This window comes from Gopherus evgoodei, chromosome 9 (assembly GCF_007399415.2).
Source record: "Gopherus evgoodei ecotype Sinaloan lineage chromosome 9, rGopEvg1_v1.p, whole genome shotgun sequence".
NCBI lineage: Eukaryota > Metazoa > Chordata > Testudines > Testudinidae > Gopherus > Gopherus evgoodei.
Window position 1 is genome coordinate 43,431,461 of NC_044330.1, and position 23,098 is coordinate 43,454,558.

The 23,098-nt window shown below is 38.6% G+C and overlaps 1 protein-coding gene across 4 annotated transcripts in view; it reads left to right on the top strand.

Annotated features, from left to right (window-relative positions):
• The window catches only part of PIK3CB (phosphatidylinositol-4,5-bisphosphate 3-kinase catalytic subunit beta), a 213,577-nt gene that overhangs the window by 124,981 nt on the left and 65,498 nt on the right, over window positions 1-23,098 (top strand). For all 4 annotated transcript variants that reach the window (XM_030575228.1, XM_030575229.1, XM_030575227.1 and 1 more), the window contains 7 exons: window positions 2,315-2,538; window positions 9,486-9,665; window positions 10,584-10,754; window positions 11,697-11,786; window positions 17,215-17,466; window positions 18,353-18,449; window positions 20,157-20,287. In XM_030575228.1, coding sequence (XP_030431088.1) covers window positions 2,315-2,538; window positions 9,486-9,665; window positions 10,584-10,754; window positions 11,697-11,786; window positions 17,215-17,466; window positions 18,353-18,449; window positions 20,157-20,287 — 1,145 coding nt within the window. The remainder of the gene's footprint in view (window positions 1-2,314; window positions 2,539-9,485; window positions 9,666-10,583; window positions 10,755-11,696; window positions 11,787-17,214; window positions 17,467-18,352; window positions 18,450-20,156; window positions 20,288-23,098) is intronic.

Sequence of the window (23,098 nt, forward strand, 5' to 3'; positions counted from 1 at the left end):
TTTAATCTTTTGGTTTTGACTGGAGGATCAGATTTATACTAGTTCAAAAATCACCAAGAGAAATGCTAGGGTAATCTTGTCTGTTTGCTACACCATTAGTTCTTGTAAGCCACCAGACCATCTTTCCATCCTCTTCTTCTACCTTCTCCTAATTATTTGTGGGAAGGAGAACTGGTGGCTTGCAAACCTTTTCTCCTTGATGTCTTCAGGCTATGTCTGGCCACACTGCTTTACCTACCATGTGTTGCCTTGCAGGATGGGAGGGGAGCAAGGAGGTAAAAGAGTTTAATTTTGCGATCTTTTGGGGTCTGGGAGTAGGAGTGCTCTCTCATTTAGCAGTGATCTGGAGAGGCTTTTGTTCTTGCTGTTGAATTGAGTCCTTACCCTAGACTGCATTAACATTTCTGCTCTCAAAACTGAATTAAAAATTGTATGGAATGCTCCACCCAGAATAGTCAGTTCACTCTTCAGCAGCTCTTCTGGTTCTGAAGGATGAACAGGAATAAAGTGAAGTTAAAACTTACTTACTAAGCAAAATAAGCATAGAATCATAGGACTGGAAGGGACCTCGAGTGGTCATCTAGTCCAATCCCCTGCAGTCATGGCAGGACTAAGTATTATCTGGACCAGGGGTGGGCAATCTCCGACTCATGGGATTGCCAGCCCCGCGGTGCCACGGGCCTCCTCCTGCTCCTGGAGGCGGCCGGCACCGTGTCCCTGCTGCCCCTGGAGGAGGGATGACAGAGGGCTGTGTGTGCTGCCCTTGCCTGTGAGTACCTCCCAATGTGGCTCCCATTGGCCAGGAATGGGAGGCCAATGCAGAGCCCTCTGCCCCTCTCCTCCAGGGGCAACAGGGATGTGGTGCCAGCCGCTTCTGAGAGTGGCGCAGGGCCGGGGCAGGCAGGCCACCCCAGAGCTGCTTCAGATAAGCAGCAGTGGGCCAGAGCCTGAACCCCTTCTGCAGCCCAACTCCCTGACCTGAGCATCCTACCTGCACCCCAAATCCTTGCCGCATGCCTCCTGCACCCCAAACCCCTGCCACATGTCTCCTGCATCCCTGCCCCCTCCCCTGAGCCCCCTCGTACACACCACACTGCTTCTCTGCCCCAACCCCTTGCCCTGAGCCCCTTTCTGCACACTGTACCCTCTCCCACACCCTACACTCCCTCCCGCACCCCAGCCCTACATTCATGGCCCTGCATGCAATTTCCCCACCCAGATATGGCCCTCAGGCCAAAAAGTTTGCCCACTCTGATCTAGACCATTCCTGACACGTGTTTGTCTGAGCTGCTCTTAAAAATCTCCAATGATGGAGTTTCCACAACCTCCCTAGGCAATTTAGGAAGTTTTTGTCATCTGTGGATCTGAACAAAAAATCTTAGTCCAGGAGATTTGCAAAGCAGCCAAATTCTCTGCTGTATGTTTAAGAAGTACCATTGCTTGTTTTTTGCTTCAAGGGGAGGAATTTCAGTTTAGATTATTCATTTTTATAGCTTTCTGAGGTAGAAAAAGCCAAGCTCTTCTGTCTTCTAGAATTTTTTGTTCAGAATGTCTCTTTAAAATTATTTATCTAAATCCTATTAAAAATGGTAGAGTCCACAAGTAAGATCCAGGGACTGTACTCTGGCATGAAACTGAGGAACTCTCCCCTTTTTGGTAGCTAGGTTGGAGCGCAGGGTTTCTTGCCAGGATGTTGCCCCTAGAACAAATTGGGCTCTGGCTAATAGGTGACATTAAAACTTTTCAAGCCGTGACTTGGTATAGTTTTAATAAGTCTCTTCATAATCACGTAAAAATGTTATGAGGAACACAAATGTAGTGTTTTAACTGCTTTCTTTTAGAAATGGAGTGTGTTTTTTCTCCCCAATTTTATGCATGACTTTTTGTTCTGGGCATAAAAATTCTGTAGAAAAATGCTGTGTGCAAAATATTAAGTATCTTGTAACATCTTACATAGGTTGTGGTAGTGAGTGCATGGTTAACATTGCATTGTGGTTTTCTTTTAGAGCAGGACTAAAGTTCTTCTTTGCATTACTGATTTGAATTCCAGATCTGGTACAAAAACTGTCCTGGAGAGATTAGAATTTTCTGTGCTATTTTGGAAGTGAAAAATGTTTAGGTGAGAAAACTGAAGCTAATGGCATGCTCATTTAGCCTTAACTGGTGATTTTCTTTGTTTTTAGTGATTATGTTGATTTAAAAAAAAAAAAAGCACATAAGCAGTCTTAACTCTGTTAACAAAGGGTGAGTGGATGGGAATAGCTATACAATATTTATGCAACTAAATATTCCGTGTTTGATTGAATCTTTTTAGGCCTCCATGAGTTTGATGCCTTACAGGACCCTGAAGTGAAAGAATTCCGTAGTAAAATGCGGCGAATCAGTGAAGAGAAACTCCTGTCGCTTGTGGGCCTGTCCTGGGTTGACTGGCTAAAGCACAGCTATCCACCAGAACAAGAACCCTCAATCCCAGAAAACTTTCAAGATAAACTCTATGGTGGAAATCTTGTTGTGGCCATTCATTTTGATAAATGCCAGGTAAAGTTACTAGATGCCAGAATAGGAGTCTTTTTTTACATACATATACTTTTTGATTTGGGATCACAGTTCATATGTGAACTACACTTCATGTTGGCTTTGATGTGAGACGAACAATCTGCTCTTCACTGTTGAACATCTTTGGGCTTAATTTAGTAGCAATCAGATTGTGAATTACAGTGTATAACTACCCTCGGAAAAGCATAAGGCACTAGATTTCTCTTTATTTGTCTAGTAAATAATAGTGCTCACGCACAAATAAAAAACTTTATTTAAAAAATAGTTAATGTTGGAATTTAAGTGTAATCCAGCCAATAACCAAGAAAATTGCACTTCCTGTCGAGAAGGGAAAAAAGCACTAGTTTCAAGCCAGTTTTATTTTAATTCTCTTTGGATTATTGCTTTCACAAGCATGAAGAGCTACTTTTATGGATCCAGCACAAAGAGGTCTTATCTCATGCTTCCAACTGTTCTCCCTTTGCTTTTTTTTTATAAAATATTTTTATTTAATTAATAAATACTAACAGGTTTACAAATCTTGCCATTTAAATATTAGAAACAAAACAATAATCATTATAACAGTGAGTTATTTAAAGAAACATACAGGAATAATCTGCCTATTTAACAGGGTGTTACCTTTTTACAGAATGAGGATAATTACATCACATATGATGTCGTTTCTACTAATTTTATAAAATTGAATAAAATCTCTGATTATACATGTAACAGACCAGGCATGTTTATCAAATATTAAAAAAAACAACTGGGCAGATGTGCTAATTTTTTGGAGCTGAATGCACTTTGAGTAATGAATACACGGTACCCCATTATCTAAGTATCAATTTGTCCTCTATTTTGCTGGGTACGTAATTGGTAGTTAACTTTTCCATAACCACAACCTCCCGTATTTTTCTGCCATTAGAATATTTTTCCTTTTCTAGTGAGATGCTTTGAGTGTCCAAGCAGCTACCAGAAAATAAGAGATTCATTCTTCTTTTTGCGCAACTATTTCTGCTAGGAAGTCCATGGGGGATTAGTAATAAATGTCCATCCACTTGTGATATTTGATTACAGATTGCATCCCAATACTCTCTCATGACAGGACATATTTACCATACATGCACAAAGTGTCATTTTTAAAGAAAATTTCTCCAACACTCATCCCCATTCAGTCTCTATATATTTTTTAACATGACTGGCGTGAGGAACCACTGAAACAGTACCCTAAAAACATTTTCTTCTATGGTGCTACAAACTGAAGTCATTTGTTCTCTTTTCTAGATAAAATTCTATTCCTCTGTGGTAATTTGTCTATCCTGGTCCTTTCGTATGAGGATATTTGGGGGGGGGGGGAGCAGTTAGGAAACTTGTCTGCAAGCATTGATTATAGATTAGTTTTAACATTTTAGCCTGGTCTACACTACGCATTTAAACCGAATTTAGCAGCGTTAAACCGATTTAACCCTGCACCCGTCCACACAACGAGGCCCTTTATATCAATATAAAGGGCTCTTTAAACCGATCTCTGTACTCCTCCCCGATGAGAGGAGTGGCACTGAAATTGGTATTGCCATGTCGGATTAGGGTTAGTGTGGCCGCAAATCAATGGTTTTGGCCTCCGGGCGGTATCCCACAGTGCACCATTGTGACCGCTCTGGAAAGCAATCTGAACTCAGATGCACTGGCCAGGTAGACAGGAAAAGCCCCGCAAACATTTGAATTTCATTTCCTGTTTGCCCAGCATGGAGCTCTGATCAGCATGGGTGGCGATGCAGTCCCAAATCCAAAAAGAGCTCCAGCATGGACCGTACAGGAGATACTGGATCTGATCGCTGTATGGGGAGACAAATCTGTTCTATCAGAGCTCCATTACAGAAGACGAAATGACAAAGGATTTAAAAAAATCTCCAGGCTATAATAGACAGAGGCCATAGCACAGTGCTATGTGACAAGTGTAACGGAAAGCCAAAGAATCAAATGGACACTTAGGGAGGGAGGGAGGGGGTACTGAGGACTCCAGCTATCCCACAGTCCCCCCAGTCTCCAAAAAGTATTTGCATTCTTGGCTGAGCTCCCAATGCCTAAAGGGTCAAAAACATTTTCCCGGGTGTTTCAGAGTATATGTCGTCAATTTACCCGCTTCCCCCCAACGAAAAAAAAAGAAAAGGGGAAAAAAAAGTTTCTCACCTTTTTTCAATGTCACCCTATGTCGGCTGCATGCTGCTGGTAGACGGGTTGCTGCGGTGCTGAACACCAGCATCCCCTTCCCAGTGGCAGGTGGTACAATATGACTGACATTTGTCTTCATCATCAGCCCGTGAGTGCTCCTGGCAGGCCTCGGTGAGGTTGGCCGGGGGCACCTGGGTAAAAATGGGAATGATTCCTGGTCATTCCCGGCAGATAGTACAGAACGGCTGGTAACCGTCTTCATTATAGCAACTGGAGGCTGAGCTCCATCAGCCCTCTCCCCCTTCATGTCTAAAGAAAAGATTCCATACTGCCTGGACTATCACAGCAGCTGGAGGCTTCCTCCCCCTCATTTTATCTCAATAAAAACTCAGTGTTTCTTATTCCTGCATTCTTTGTTACTTCATCAAACAAATGGGGGGACACTGCCATGGTAGCCCAAGAGGGTTGGGGGAGCAGGGAGGCAACGGGTGGGGTTGTTGCAGGGGCACCCCCTAGAATGGCATGCAGCTCATCATTTCTGCAGGATCTGACACAGAGCGGCTGTGCTCTCTGGTTCTCTGATACACTGGTTCTGTAGTACATTTGCCCCGTATTCTAGGCAGGACTGACTCTATTTTTAGACAGAACATAAAGAAGGGAATGACCTGGGGAGTCATTCCCATTTTTGTCCACGCACCCCCAGCCAACCTCAGCGAGACCAGCCAGGAGCACCCATGTCAGCGGCAGGCGGTACAGAACGACTGATAACCGTCATCTCATTGCCAGTTTACAATGGCAGACAGTACAATAGGGATGGTAACCATCTCTGCTACCTTGCAAAGGCAAATGAATGCTGTTGTGTAGCACTGCAGTACCGCGTCTGTCAGCAGCATCCAATACATATACGGTGATAGTGACAAAAGGCAAAACAGGCTCCATGGTTGCCATGCTATGGCATCTGCCAGGGCAATCCAGGGAAAAAGGGTGCGAAATGATTGTCTGCCATTACTTTCATGGAGGAAGGATTGAGTGACGACATTTACCCAGAATCGCCTGCGACACTGTTTTTGCATTGGGATCTCAACCCAGAATTCCAATCGGTGGGGGAGACTGCGGGAACTATGGGATAGCTGTGGGATAGCTACCCACGGTGCAAAGCTCCGGAAATCGACGCTAGTCTTGGTACATAGATGCACAAAACCGGTTTATGTAAAATCGGAATAATCCCGTAGTGTAGACATACCCTTTGTTTCTTAATCATGGTTGATACTAAATGTAGTCATACCCTGGGAAAGTGGTCAAGTTAAAGCTAGCTTTGAGTTCGAAACAAGTTAGAAAAGTTTCTTTACTGAATAGTGACCAACTATTTGTATTCCATCTCTCCCAATCTTTAAAGCTCTCTGGTTTGTGATTAGGTTAAGATCTGGATTTTTTGAAATGGGTGTCATTGGTAAGAGGAAAGCACTTATCCCTAGTTCTATCCCAAACCCATAGAGTAGCCTTTGCTAAAGGATGTGTATAAATTTCTGGAAAGCATAATATTTTATTGATCCTTGGTAGCCTAGCAGTGTTTATATTGCCACAGTTGTTCTATAATCCAGTGTTTGACTGGGTTAGAGCTCTCCCAATCCACTACTGCTTTGATTTGTTTTAATAATACTATAGAATATTTGAATTAGCGAGTCTCCATTCTGTTCGAGCAGTTCTGTACAAAGTATCTGCACTCACTTGTAGTCTTTTCTTATTCCATATTAATTCTAACAGCATCCTCTGTGTTCCTGCTAGGGTTTTTTCTGGGATGATCACTAGAAAGAGTTTGAAACAAGAAAGATAACATTGGCAAAATATTCATTTTGACTCTGACTGTTCTGCCCAGCCAAGAAATTGCATACTTTCTCCAGCACTCCAGATCTTTTTGTTGAAGTAGTGACATTTAAATTGTAGAGCTTTTCGTGATTGTCTGAGATTTGAATCCCCAGGCATTTTATAGAATTTGTTTCCCATTTGTACCCAAATGTTCTCTGAAGGAATGACTTCTTAGAGTCTGGCTCCCTTTGTTTTTACAGCACTAGAATGAATCAGGATGGCTGATGTTAAAAGAGAGTTCTCAGAACCATTGAGTACATATGGTGCAAATTCTGACCCAGTTCTTAGCTATTCATGCTCTTAAATCAACTGTTTTGATTTTAAACTTGATACTAATGAAATCTCTCTGACTGAAAAGAGATTGATTGGAAACAGTAAAGAAGAACTTTGCTGATCTGGTGAAAAAGAATAAGCCCGACTACATAGTTGAGGCTGGATAATCAGGGACAAAACAACAACAACAACATTCTTCCATGTCCAGCTTAATCTGAATTTTCTCTTGTACCTTCCCAACAAAGGCCTGGCTCCAGAGGCTCATGTATTTGTCACTTCCAGATTAATTTGCTGTAATTCTTTGTATCTGACGCTGTTATAAAAACACTATGAAAATTGTAGATAGTGGCTTAGGCTGCTGTGAACACATCAAATCTGTCTTGTGGTCCCTCCATTGCTTCCCAGTCCATTTCTGATGCCAGTTGGTTCCAACAGCCATTAATAGTTCTACTTTGGTACATTAGCGCTATATGGATGTTTCTGTTTGTGCTTTGTTAGTTTTATAAAAGCAATAATCAAAAGAGAATTAAAAAATAAAGAATGAAGAGTGGCATCTCCTTTCAACCAGGGAGAGCAAACTGAGGAATTACAAAAAGGGTTATCCCCAAAATAATTATCTAATAATCCCCAAGATTAGCTGCCTAGAATACATCAACCAACTATGACATTAATCAAACTGGCTCTTGATCGAGAGAGAAACCACCTCTCTCACTCATTTAAATACATGTAAAGATACCCCCCAAATAAGAGTCTGTAATACAGCATCAGCAATTGTGGGGAGAGATCGCTTCACTCCATGGCTCCCTCACATTAGTTATGGTGAGGGTAAAGGGACAAAAGAGGCCCCTGGGGTCTGGCAACAGCTGTAGGAATGGAGGCTGATGTGGACCATACCATTTTAAAATTGAGAAAATGTTGAATTGATTTTAACTTAGTTTATTATGGTTATAATTTTCCATTTGAGAGGCTTGGCTTTTTACCAAGAAATCTATATATAAATAAGATGCAAGACAAAATAATGCAAGCTAGACCACAGCACATTTGTAAATTGCTTTTAGAGTGATCACATTTTTCTAGAGTATTTTTTAAATGAAAACTCTGTGTGAGTTGTTACAAATCAACTTGTATAACATACGTTGAAAAAAGAGAGGGAAGTTTTCTGTGGAAGGAATATTTCTCCTTTTTGAGACTCTTTAATTTCACCGTAACTTGTATCTGTGGTAGTCTCAAAGAAACTAATTTAGGTACAGTATCTACATAACTTTAGCTTTTAGAACAAAAAATAGTTTAGAACAGCATGGGGAATATGCATATAATCTCTGAAATCAATCTAAAATGTTTCACTGAAAAATTCAGGTTCTTCCAATATTCTGTACGTAATCTCATCAGGTATCTGACACTTCCCCCCAAAAGAACCAAATATATATTTTTGAAATATAATTCCGCTAGCATAGCCTAATTTTTTAACTGCCTGCCTGTTTTGTTTTTTTTTCTTTCTGTGCAAGATTTTACTTACAGGACAATTTGATAAATATCTCTGTGTTATGTTGCATCTGTTTTGCCCACTTGTTGCATCTTGTATTTAGGCCATAATCCTGAAACTGACTTCATGGATAGCTTGTGCAAAGGCAGTTGCATGTTTGAGTCCTTGAGTCCCAATCTTGCAAAGACCTATGTACATGCTTAACTTTATTCACTGTGACCAGTTCCATTAAGAACATGCAGTTTTGGGTCTTAGATTATAATCTTTTGGGGCAGGGTCTGTCACTTCCTATTTGTCTTGACCTGGTTGAACCCACTAGGCACTGCTGAATGACAAATAATGATAATCAATAGTTATATACAGGCAAGTAATTTTATGATTTAAAGCATTCAAACTCACAAGCTTAAAACCAATAGATATTACAAAAATAGACTTTGTTTTATGTTTTCCTTATTTGAACTTGGCTGCAAGTCAAGGGCTCCCAGAAACACTGTTCTCATATTATTGATCCCTTTGTGGTAAAATCTAAAAATAAAAATCATAAATAGAAAACAATAAAATGTTGATTGTGTATTCAGTTTTGGTAGACTAATATTTCTACTTAAGCTTTCATGCTCTTCAAAGTTGTCCTGATGATAGCTAGGATTAGGAGATAACCATCTCATAGCATCTAGGAGGGTTTCTGTTTCACTCGCAATAGTTGAATACAGATTAACCATAGTTGCCTCAATGATAATATTAAACATAGATTTTCATAATTTTTTTCATTTTTTGTGGAAAGTGCAAATATGAAACTTAGATACATGCCAAATGAGGTTATCTGTATATCTGAAGTAACCTTTCCTTGAGAGAAATGAAATAACTTAAAATAGTAATAGTAAAACCTATACACAAGCCTTGTATCAGGTTATGAATCCAACTATGACAGATACTTTTGTAACATTTATCAATACAACTAGTATCCACTCCACTTGAAATATATTGAGCAAAATTTTCAAAAGCACGAAAGTGATTTAGGTTCCTAATTCACTTAGGTGCTTCTGAAAACTCTCACTTATATATACAGCATGGTATGAAACTTTATATTTTTCCTTACTTTTAATACATTTTTCTGAAAAGTTGAGTGTTAAATAGTCTTTCTTTTTTATGTTATTAGGATGTATTTAGTTTTCAAGTGTCTCCTAACATAAATCCTGTCAAGTTGAATGAATTGGCAATCCGAAAACGTTTGACTATCCATGGAAAGGAAGACGAAGTTGATCCTTCTGACTATGTGTTGCAAATTAGTGGAAGACTGGAATATATTTTTGGTGACCACCCATTAATTCAGTTCCAGGTATTGAAATTTTTAGAATTCTAAATTTAAGACAACAGTGGGTTTTGCCTGGAAACAAGGAAAATTAATTCACAATTATGCTGGAATAACTTCTGGTTGAGGAATTAATTCTTTTGGAACAGCTGGGTTATTTATTTTAGAAGTGTTGTTGACCACAAAAATAAATTGTTGTTTCAAAGAAAATTTCACAAGGATTATCATGCTGAGAAATAGAATGTATTTCCCACACGAAGATATTTTATCTTGCTTATTAGAGCCGATTTAGCATTATATCATGATTCAGAAAATGACAACATTAGAATATTAAAAATAAGGTTGATTGCTTTTTTTTTTCCTCTCTCCATAATCACACTAGTTCAGATTGAATTGTTGTCATAAGCTTAGACAATTTTTTGGTCAGTTTGTCTCAACTTCAAATTTTAGACATGAGCCAAATTTTCAGCTGGTGTTAGTCAGTAAAGCTCCACTGACTTTAGTGGAACTATGCAAGTTTACATCAGTTGAGAATCTGGCCCATTATTTTACAAATATAACTATAAAATCGGTTTTATTTGGATGGTTATTTTGTTTCTCAGGTGACAGTACCTCTCAAATTTATAATAATAATTCATGCCAAAGGCTTTTTTTCTTCCTGTAAAACAATAGTGTATCTGCACTGCTGCTGTCTCATTACATACACTTCAAGTGCATTCTCTGTGACTCTCACGGTAATGAGAGAAGTTTCACATTAGTGCTTAAACTAATACCCTTTTTCTATGAATTTTCCTTCCAAATGCAATAATTTTCAGGAGATAATTGCTCCAAATTTGGGTCTGACATAGCTTGTGACATCACATAGTATTTAGAAATCACAGAGGTGTCAGGTTTATCAGAAGAGGAAGTATCAGCTTGTAACAACTATTTTCTGTCTGGCTTCAGTATATCCGTAAGTGTGTGATGAACAGGATTCTTCCTCACCTGACACTGGTTGAGTGTTGCAGCATAAAGAAAATGTGTGAACAGGAGATGATTGCCATAGAAGGTGCCATAAACCGAAAATCATCCAATCTTCCTCTTCCTCTGCCACCAAAAAAAACACGAACAGTTACTGTAAGTTGATAAGGAGAACATTTACTAACAAAAATAACTTAAGACACACCACTGATGACTTTTTTTTCTTTATGTATGTTTTTCCTCTCATACTTCTTTCCCAAGAGTCTCCTATTGTTGTTCAAGATATTGCATCAAGGATAAGAGGCCTTGTAGCCTTTACCTTGTCCTTTCCATTTTGATTCTTTTACCCTTTTCCAAATTAATACCTCTTTTTTACTATTACTGTCACTACTTTTTACTACAAGCCAGAAGAGCAGGTGATTACCTGTACTTAACCAGGGGAGAAGTTACATGAGGGAACGATTGAGTCCACATGCCTGCTCTTCATCAGCTGCCGTCTTACATCTGCTTCTTAACTCAGATTTGCTGCACAGTACTGCCACTTCAATAAACTCTGAAATATTTTTACTAATTCTTAATATCATGTCTGACAATTGGATTTTTTTTTAAATGTTATCAGTCTATGTTAATTAAACTGCTATCCTCAGAATGTGATTGCAATTTATATATGTGTAAATCCTGGGAACAAGGAGAGACTTTGTTCAGTGATACAGGAGTTAATTACTGCAAAGTTTTTTGTGTTTTTGTTTTTAAATAGCTTGTATGTATGTGAGGTGAATAGGTTTGAAACTTAAAGGAGGTAACATTTATTATTCTGATTTGTCAACCATCACAGCAGGCATATTTTAGTCCCAAGATGTGGTTTACATGTGTTATTTCCTTTCCTGCTCCCTCAGCGCATCTGAAATGGTCTTGTGGCTATGATAGCTGAATTTTCATTCATTCATTCATTTTTTTTAATTCTTATTAGTTAGTTTAAATATTTAATCATGCATTTTTAGCTTTATCTATAAATATTGCAGAACTATTTAACACGTAAATACTAGATCACTAAATTGTATTTAAAAAAAGACTTCCACATTTCTGTTTTACTTGCAGCAGCTGACTCACAGTGTGTGGGATATGAGCAACCCTTTCAAGATTATGCTGTTAAAGGGTAATAAGTTGAACACAGAAGAAACTGCCAAAGTAAGTAATGTAGAGCCTAGTATCTGGAGACGTTCTTCTGACTGACCATTTTAATTTGCAAAGTGTTTAGTGAATGTCAGCTCATAAAAGCTCCAGTTCAGCAAGTGTTTTAAGCAATATGCACATGAATAGTCCCAGTTGCACTACCCACCTGCCTAAAGTAAGATACGTGCTTTAGTGCCGGGTCTAATTTGTCCCTGATTTTCAGCAATTTTTTTTCTAATGTTTGGTGCGATCTTGGCACAAAAGGTATGTATTCAGATCAAGCTATTGTGATATAGACATGTATGCCTTATACACGAGCACAGATTAAATATGAATGCATTTCTGATTCAGCACTAGATATATAGTGTTTTATGTAGCTCTGATTAAATTGTATCTTGTATAAAAGCTAAGGGTCTAGATCACATGCTGCTGTGTAATCTATCCTGTTTTTAATATTCTAAACACGCTGAACATAGCAAAAATTGCAACAGCACTTCCGGTAAAACTGTAGGTGGCTACATCACAGACCACAAGTTGTTAACACATGGGAATTTATTGCACAGTCCCACAGAATTACATAAAGACCTTACAAACTCTTTGCCTCTGAAACAGAACAGCATGAATTTTCCTAATTTGTTTAGATGACAATTAAATAAAGAATAATCATACTGAGGCCTGGTCTACACTATAGAGTTAGGTTAATGTAAGCTGCCTTAAGTATCTGAGCACCTTACTTGTACAATGAATATCAAGAGTAAATTCCCTTGTCAACATCATGCAGTCTCTGGCTCTTCTTCCATTTTAGGTTTAAATATAGATTTATTTATTTTTTTAGAGCCAAATATAAGAGGAAATTTTCTATCCAAAGCAAGATAGTTTCTGTTAAAAACTAATTCACAACTACTGACTGTCCAACTTCTCAAACTTATTTTAGTTTCATTCATGTACTTAGATACACACCATAGTGCCTCATAAAGTATCATAGACCTCATAATTGGCTGAAAACTTCAGAAAACCACTTTCTACATTTTAATTATGGAGCTTTAAGCAAAACCAACTTCTCATCTCTTCATTCTTAAAATGAGTCATAAGTAAATCTCGAAAGATTTGATGATATGGTGCTAATAAAACCCTCAAAGCTCCTATGCTTATCTGAACCTTTGGGGCTTGGACTGGGAACCTTCAGAGGTAAGGATCTATTTTGAAATTTCTGGCATTTCTTCTTTTGGCATGAACACAAATACTATGACAACAGCTTCTAAGTTGCCTTGAAATAGATCCATATTCCTGGTTCTTTGCTTCTAATGAATGACTGAAATATACTCTTATCTTGAAAATTTGATCTTTTTGTTACAACGGAATGCTCCCTGAACTTTCTGATGATTCCACAGTGATCCTACATCATTTCTTATCACACATGGAGGAGGAGGAACTTGCTAGTGTTGCTGTTCCACTAGCTCAGGTGTTGCTGATTCATGCATGTATGCACAGTGTTTTATTACATTGTTTTTTCATGGCCTAGTTTACTACAAAGTTTAGATTAAATTATTCTGAACATGCTAAAAATACATTTGACTCATGGCGAGCAGGCGGAACAGAAGTCTAGATTTTAAAAATAGAAAAAAGTCTAACTTCTGTAATTTTGGATTATTTGTTTTTTCACAACTTTGATGTAACAAATTGTGACAGGCTCTTCCGCAAATACAGAATTGGAGTACAATTCTATATCTTCAGTTTAAATGCTAGAAAATAAGGAAGACACAGGTATAGTTTCTATTGACCAAATGTCAATATCTTCTTCCTCTTATAGGCTCTAACCTCTGTTTGGTTTTTCCACAGTTTTAAAATTTCAATTTTGTCTCTGAAGTTCCGGTTCTTTAATTAGATTAGGCCAGATTTGCACTGAGATTTTGACACTAGTTTCACGACCCCACTCTATTCTATAGATTCTTATACAACTCTTATCACTGTAGAATCTGAATGCTTTCCAATAGTGCACTATCATCTGTCATATGTGGTTTGTTCTCTTTCTCCCTAGAGTAGGGGTGGGCAAACTACGGTGCGTGGGCTGGATCCGACCCCTCAGGGCTTTGGATCTGGCCTGTGGGATTGCCACCTCCATGGCACTACGGGCCCCATGCCGCTCCCAGGAAGCAGCGGACACCATGTCCCTGCAGCCCCTGCAGGAGGGGTTGCAGAGGGCTCTGTGCACTGCTCTTGCCTGTGAGTATCTCCCCCGAAGCTCCCATTAGCTAGGAATGGGGAACTGTGGCCAGTGGGAGCTTCGGGGAAGGTACCCACAGGCAAGAGCAGCACGTGGAGCCCTCTGCTCCGCATCTCCCAGGGATCTCAGGGACGTGGTGCTGGTGCTTCCGGGAGCGGCACAGGGCCACCCCGGAGCTGCTCCAGGTACGTGGTGCCGGGCTGGAGCCCAAGCCCCTCTTGTACCCCACCTCCCTGCCCTGAGCCCCTTGCTGCACCTCTCCTGCACCCTGAACCCCCTGCCACACCTCACACCCCTCCTGCACCCCAACCTACTGCCCTGAGCCTCCTGCTGCACCCCACACCCCTCCCACACTCTGCCCCTCTCCGCTGAGCCCCCTTATACACCCCACACCCTTCCTCTGCCCCCAACCCCTTTTTCTGAGCCCCTTCCTGCACACCATACCATCTCTGACACTCTGCACTCCCTCCCGCACCCCAAATCCCTGCCCCAGCACTGCATGCAATTTCCTCACCCAGATGTGGCCCTCGGGTCAAAAAGTTTGGCCACCCCTGCCTTAGAAGGAAAATTGTGTGTGCTGTTCAGGGTTTTGGTTTTGGTAACGTTTTGTTTTGAGGTTTTATTTTCCTGTGTCTTGAGAGAAAGTGAGCTTGAAGGCTTGCAATTGGAACGGAAGGTGAAATGGGTTGTAAAGGTCCTTAATTAATGTGGGAGTTCATTCCACAGTCTCCAACCAGCCCCTGAGAAAGCAGTCTCCTGCACAGATGAACTGTGCCTTTATAGTACAAAGTTCCATAGTTGCTGAGGAGCTGAGTTGTTGACCATGGTTCTCATCTCAGAGCTTTAGGTGATCTTTTAGGTACACAAGCCCAAGCTATTGAGCACCTGGAAGATAAAGTCGGAACTCTACTCAACAATGAGAGAGCCCCATGACTTGAGGTCTGTAAGCCCAAGTCAGCTGGCCCAGGCCAGATACAGATTTTTCTTTGCTGTGTAGACATACCCTGAGAGAGGAACAGGGACTTAATCATGAGCCTCTACCACAACAATAATAGTCCGTAGAGCAGACTTATTTTATCCCTCTCTTTAAGAGGTCTCAGTGCCACTATATGGGACAGAACACCACACCCAAAAGGTGTGTGGGTTACATACTTCCCCTAGCTGAGGAAGCGCAGCCCGGGCTTCAGAGACTTCCCAGTTGAAATCCTGGATGAGCCCCCACTTGTAACGCCAACAGACCCTGGTCGTTGGTGGGGGACCTCTGGAGCTTAGTGCATGAGGCTCTTCAGCATGAGCTAAAAGCCAACTGGCTGTTAGCAAAGACTGTAGAGCAGGCTCACTGTCTCTCTCTTTAAGTAGTCTCGGTGCTACTAGATGGGACAAAACAGCACAGTGCGTGGGTTACACCATCTCAGTACAAATTCCTGTAGCCTCTGCCATGTGTCTGAGTTGGGACAGTAGAGTTCTGTGGCTGACCATATTGAATGTTTACCTGGTATTTGTTTTCCTGATTAGAAGTAAAGAATTACCAGAAAACTCACCAGGCAGCGCTAAGATTTCCTTTTCGGTGTGTAGATCTAAGTAGGTGAAATAAAGAACCAGCCTGAACTCTGAGGCCTGGTCTACCCTAAAAAGGTAGGCTGACATAACCTCAGTGTAGATGTAGGTATGTTGACAGAAGAACATTTCTGTCGACCTAGCTACCAGCACTGAGGGAGGTGATGTTCCTATAGCAAAAGAAAACCTTGTTCTGTTGGTTTAGGCTGCATCTGTGCTACTGGGTTATGCCAGCATAGTTATGGTGCCCTAGCTATGCCACTATAGTCCCTGTAGACATGGTCTTACCCAAAAGTCTAAAGAAAATGTTTATAAGTTCAGGAAAATTAGATTAACTTAAGTTTGATTTAAAAATTGTATTTCTGTTTACATGCAATTGCTGCAGAGGAAGTGGCATAATACTCTGGGAGAGGCTGTTATCCTGGTATTTCTTTCTGGACCGGAAATAAGGAATTGTCAGAAATCTCACCAGGGAGCCTTTAAGATTTCCTTCACAGTTTTACAGACCTGAATAATTTGGATAAGCATCTGAACTTTTTGAAGTTCACCCAAGTCATCACTACCCTTACCATGCATTTAATTCTGTCCAGAACTGAATTGTAAATCCACATATATATTTTTGCTTTTTTCTAATGGGTTTTCAAGACAACAGTTTCAATGGGAATATATAAGATTTTTAAAATAAAAAGGGGGAGAAAACACCCCATCATGAGTTTACTTTTTTGTATCCAGATTTCATAGTTGTTTTGCTTTAGCATGTGGGCTTTGTATAGAACAAAAGGCTTACCTTGAATTCAAGTAGAAAATAGAAAACAAGGGTAGTATTTTCGACCTGACGCCTTTCCAGGAAATATTTTAAAGGGAAGAAGTGAAGTTAATCCTCTTACTCATTATAGGCTCAAAAAAGAAGCGACTATAAAATACTGTCAGCACTTTTCTTCACATAGCTAAATACATATAACTTTATCACTAACACGTTCAGTTTAATACTTATTCTGCCAACACGAGTTATGCGTGAGCACCAACAGTACTAGACACCAAAATGAAGTAATTTTTTTCAAGATTTGATTTAGTTTCCTATACAGTATATGCTTTTAGGTTAATAAATACTTTGTGTTTTTAATAGACCTGGCCAGGATATGGAAATCACTTCCTGCAAAAAAAAAATGGGTTTTTGAAATAAAAATGTAATTCTCAATCAGGACAAAACATCAAAATGCAAAATTTCTCATGGGTATGGTTTTTGGCTTCCCAGTTGCCTGCTTAGAAGGCCCATTTCACTTGTGAAATTGACAAGAGCCGGACAATGAGACAGAGAGCCCCAGTGCTCAGCCTCCCTTCTCCTCCCCTATCTCCAGGGCTGGAGAAGCTGTGATGCAAAGAGCGCTGGTGCTTGGCCTCAGCAGCCCTCTGGGAAAGCTTTTTTCAGTTTCAAATGAAATGACAAGAGCCTTCTAGGAGAACAACATTGGAGCTGTCAATTTGATTTTCCTGACATAAAGGAAATTTTCCGATGGAAATTTTTGATTTTGTGAAAAGGGCTTTTTTCATCAGAGAATCATTTCAAAGAAAAACTTTTTCAACCAAGTCTTACGTTTTTAAGTAGTATTCTTGGCTTTGTGGAATGTTTTTGGATACTTTTCTGTCTCACCTCTATCACAGGTTCATGTCAGGGCTGGTCTTTTCCATGGAACTGAACTCCTTTGTAAGCCAATTGTAAGTGCAGAAATATCTGGGAGAAGTGAACATGTTTGGAATGAAACACTGGAATTTGAAATCAATGTCTGTGACTTGCCAAGAATGGCTAGGCTGTGCTTTGCAGTTTATGCTGTGATGGATAAAATGAAAACTAAAAAGTCAACCAAGACCATTAATCCCTCCAAATACCAGACCATCAGGAAAGCTGGAAAAGTGGTAATGTTTTTATTTGTTTTCTCGTAATGTACCTCTTAATGTACTGAGCAGTATATTTGTAGGCATTTTATTTTCTCACCTTGGAAATCTGAAACACAAATGAAAAAAATGAGTGACCTTAACTGAAGTAATGCTCAGTTATAAAAGCAACTTATTTATGAACTGTCTAGTCTCAGGGAGCTTATTTAAACAAAAAAGGTTAATTTTCCCTCCTTTTGTTAATTATTAGTGTTTATTTTTCTTTATCCTTTTTATTCTAGCAATTTTTTTTTAAATAAAGGGGTATTGTGAAAATCACATTTTAAAATCATGTGTGTTATTAATGGCATCTTATATTAAAAGTAAAATTTTTAAAGAAAAAACTAATTTATTTCACATCATTTTTGTTTACTTTTTGCATTTCACTATTCAATTTTTGGTTTCCATGTACTCAGACCAAGGCTGTGTACGTTCCACAACACAGGGGAATATTCTTATTGGGTTTTGTAAAAGCTTTTCGCCCTCCCTACACACGGAAAAAGGCCATAAACTTAAAGTAGTTGGCAATGTCTCTTTTTAAATGAGCTGAAGCTTTACAAATTATTAGTATTTGTGAAATTGTATTGACATCTTTTGAGCTCTGAACAGGATAGGTTTTTTGGTTTTATTCCTAGACCCGATCCAGAAAATCACATCTTTAACTTTCATTATTGAACTAAAGACAATGGGACTTAGGTACATGCTGAAAGTTGAGCATGTGCTGAATTGCTTTCCTGAATCAGAGTCTTAGTCTAGAACTATTTTTTTTTTTTACTCTTTATTTTTCTAGTTTTATGTCATTTACCATTTTAAAGTTTCAGATTTATTGTTAGGTTCCATTTAAACAATAAAGTCTTTCCTTCAACAGCACTATCCTGTAGCCTGGGTAAATACCATGGTATTTGATTTTAAAGGACAGTTGAAGAGTGGAGACCTCTTACTGCACAGTTGGACATCATTTCCTGGTAAGGTTTGATTGTGTAATCCCGGGATTTGCTGTATACTCGTACTCAAAGACTAAAGAACAACATTAATTTAGGATAATGGAATATTAATTGTTTTTGGCTGCCATTATTACTGTTCCAAATAGGGAAAGAGAGAGCTAACATTATTATTGCATAAAATATGTCTATGTCCCCTCAGTAGTTAGCTCTGTTTTTCTTCTGATATTCTATGCAGTTTCCTTAGTCTGGTGTTTGTTAAACTTCAGTCCTTCTCTCAAAAAATACCAAATTTCTTGGGGATGTTTCTTGTTTAGTTTGGAAATTCGTTATATCCTTGAAGTGTTATCCATTACTAAATAAGGACACTTTAAAAATGGCAATGACTATTATTTCTAGCAATTTATAATGTTTGCCATCTTTAAGATGCCATTATATTTTCATTGTTTTTGTTGGTTCAGATTCCTATGCCATAAAAAGCAGATGATTGTTTTGGTTAGAATGAAGAGTGGCATCTAGATTTCATATTGTTTTATAAGAAACCTGTATATTTCAGTGAAGGAAATGTTGTTGTTATAAATTTCAATCCATGTGGTTTTTATTGACTGAAAGTTAATTGCATTGTCATGTCATATATATTACAGAGTATCTGTTTCAGCAAATTAGAGAGCTTAATATACATTAATTTTGATTTATACTTTTTTTTTCTTTAAAGAGCAGCTTTTAAATATTTATTTTAAAAATCATGCTAAAGATATTCATTCTGGATTAGATCCGCAGCTGTTAAATCTGCTTGGTTTGATTGAGGATCAGTGGCGCCATGCCAGTTTATAGCTGCTGAGGATTTGGCCATCTCTTTTGTTTAATTCAGTAATCTTTTCTGTGGAAAATGGGAATTATAATATGGTAGTTTATGCTGAATATGCAAAGTGCATAGAATAGCCTCTGTCAGTAAATCCCAACTACTTGTAACTGCCTCTGAAGTTTTGGGGAGCCTTTTTATTCCAAGGATCTGTGTTTATAAGAAGCTAATTAAACCTCACAACCCACCTGTGAGTAGGTGACTATTCTGCCTATTTTGTTAATAGGGAAAATGAGGTACAGAGAAGTGAATTGCTCACAGGCTTGCATTAAATAGGTGACAGAACCAGAAATAGAACATCCAGAGTCCTAAGGATATCCTTGTGCTTTCCTGACTTGTGCTGCTCTCTCCCATAAAGCCCCACATCGTAGTCACCTTCCACCTGCATGAGGAAAACTGGACAAAATGCCCTTTTGAGCTTATTAATCTTGCTCTTTAATTAGAGAAGCAATTCAGCAACACGATGCAGTCTTGTCTTCAGTGGTTTAGAACTCCTGTTAGATGTGGATCATTCCCCCTTGGACAAAGTTATGGGAACCTATCCATGGTGTTGAAACCGCAGCTAGATATTGGCATGCTACAGGGACAATTTTTACCGCTCACCTTCCATTTTCTGAAACAGTAACAAGTGGAAATGTCATAAGAGCCAAACTGGTTCTGTAACTTGTCTTCCTTTCAATGGATGATCCTCTTGGGCATCAGACATGTTGACGTTAGGAACAGATTGTGCCAGAGATTCATTGCAAAGTAAGAGAGAATCTGGCCCTCTAGTATATTTTTACAATCAACACAGGAAGCAGTTTCTCATGGTATTGCTGCCTTATCCAAAGACACTTTGTACTATAACATAAATTGTTTTGATATTTTAGATGAACTTGAAGAAATGTTGAATCCAATGGGAACAGTACGAACTAATCCTTACACTGAAAATGCAACTGCTTTGCACATTAAATTTCAAGAATATTCAAAACTGCCTATTTATTACCCTCCCTTTGATAAGGTAAGATATAATATACTAAATAAAGAGGAGCTATGAATGCTAGTATATAAATGGCTATCTGGTATTTACTTTCTTCCTCTTTAACACTGGCTTTTGATTAAATCCACCCTTCTTGCCTTTTAGCTTACATACTGTAGTTACTAAAATTTGGAACCTATAAGTAAACCTCAGTATTCTGGCTTCAGTATTTTTAGAGAACATGTTGAACAGAATTTTTTTAAACAGTCTGCACTTCTAGTGCATGTTGTTTTGAGTGTCAGAAAAAACACTGTCTGCCTTTGACTATAATATACCACTGTTGCATTTCTGTAAACCTCAGTATAAACACACTCATTGATATCAAACTGTACTTAACCAGGACTAAAGGATCTGACACTTCATGTTTAAGACGATATTTTATCCATTTTCTGTTTCCTTCAACAGTTAAAATCCTTTTCTGGAGAAATACACTTTTTATGTCTGTTTCTGCACTGAAACACTTCTTTAGTTTGCTTTTGAAAAAAATTACCTTTAGTTGTACTATACAATGTCACAGATACAAATAAGAATATCTGCCTAGGGACAGGAAGTATATGTGAGTGTGTGTTCAGAGTATAGCTGATACATCTACAATGTAAATACTAGAACGCTAGTCTATTCACAAACCAGCAAATAAAGCTGATCCCAGGTGACAATAATAATATAAGTGCAGCACTAAGCAGTTGGTACTATTTTCCTGACAGTAGTGGAAAATCTTATTACCAATTGCTGAAGAAGTTATTTCTCTTGTTTAAAAATATTTTGGCAATTTTATTACCTTTTAATTATAATTCTTGTTCTTTTTCTGTTAATTATCTTGTATACATTCATTGCTAAAATTATTTAAAATCATATGTATTTGTGTTCCTGAGATAATTTAGAACATATACTACCTTTACTAGTTTCAGAGGAGTAGCCGTGTTAGTCTGGATCTGTAAAAACAGCAAAGAATCCTGTGGCACCTTATAGACTAACAGACGTTTTGGAGCATGAGCTTTCGTGGGTGAATACCCACTTCGTCGGATGGTTGGATCCGATGAAGTGGGTATTCACCCACGAAAGCTCATGCTCCAAAACGTCTGTTAGTTTATAAGGTGCCATAGGATTCTTTGCTGCTTTTACCTTTATTAATTAATATTTTTGTTTTTGTGTTCAGTTTTTCTTTTCTGCTTTTAATTACTTACAATTGAAAATTCAATTATTCAGGCATGTTCAAACATTATCATAAATGTGGTCAGAGGATTTTATTGAGTGCAGTACGTTATATAGTCACAGTTGTTTAGTATGATAATCTTCCCCTGTCTGTCATAACTCTTTGTTGGGGAACTTTATCCTCTTCTTCAGCTGTACCTGAGCAATTCTGTACATCAAACGCAGGGAAATTCTTGTGCTCTGATGTGAAGTGATTTCACAGCTGGTAGAAGAAATGTTCACTGGAAGCACTCAGTATTGGAGAACTTAGATGCAAGTCCTTTTTTGGTGGTTCTTGGTTGCTCAAAACGTTCTGCTGCTTTTAATTCTCTAGAGTATCAATGGGAAACTGAAAGCATCAAAATATTTTGCCTCAGATATTAAGGTCCAATATTGAGAATGAACTGAGATCAGAACTGCTGAGGATGAATTGCTGAGATCAGGATGGTATAGTAATTAATATTTTTGTGAAGAATAAAGCTCCCCTCTTTGGATGAAGGCCCCTTTGTACCAAAATGATGGAGACAATGGGCCACATCCTCAGCTGGCATAGATTATATTTGTAGCTACCTGTTTTATACGAGCTGAGAATTTGGACCCTCAATATTTGTTTAAATTTGCACGTAAGATTTAGCAAATACATAATTTGTTTTAATTTTTCCAGTTTTCAGTGTTGGTTGAGGGCATTAGACAAAATACCTTTAATTAGATGTGTGATTGTGGTTTGAGAGTCTTAGATCCTAAAGATGAAACTAACTCTCTCTTTTATTTTTATATATAGATAGAAGATATAGATATATAAAGATCATAGCATCAGTCCACCTGTTAGTAGAATATACAAAGACCCTTATTATAGATGCAAATTGATACTTCACTTTAGCCATCTTCACTGAAGCAGCAGCTAATTATTTAATGTTGTTAATCATGTGTCTGCTGTAAATGTTAGACTGTATTTAAGTAGAATTAATTCAGAAGTCCACTGAAACTGAGTCACAACATTAATCCAGATTTGCCTCATCTGCTGTCTAAGATCTATTTCTGTGCTGGGAAGTCAAGCTCTCACCACTTTACTTGAGATGATTGTATCTTGTGTCTTTTATTTATTGTATTGTGGTGGAGTTTATAGCTGAAATTACCCACAAATTGCATTAAAAACATTTTAAGATTGCAAAGTCAAGTGCTCAAAAGATAGGAAATGCCAGAATTAAGAAGGTTGGCTGTGCTGCTTGAATTCAGCCCTGTTATGCATACACATTGATACAGTCTTTAATTCCATTATCACATACTACTTTTTCCACAGGGCCTCTTCCTTATTCAGTTCACAGGATGGACGGTGCTCAATGAATGGCAATCTGATATTTCTTTTATCCTCATTGTTCAAATGTGACATCATGCGTTAGTTATTGCACACTGTTCAAGTCCTGCTATGAGGACAAAATTATTATTTTCTTCATAGGCCCTTCTATAGCACTCATCACTGTATTATGAGTGCTTCACAAAAACTGATGGATTGCTTTTCACCACATTCCTGTGAGGTGAGGAGGTAGTATTGTCCCCATTTTACTGCTGGGGACCTAAGGACAGAGAGAGAGTAAGGTCAAA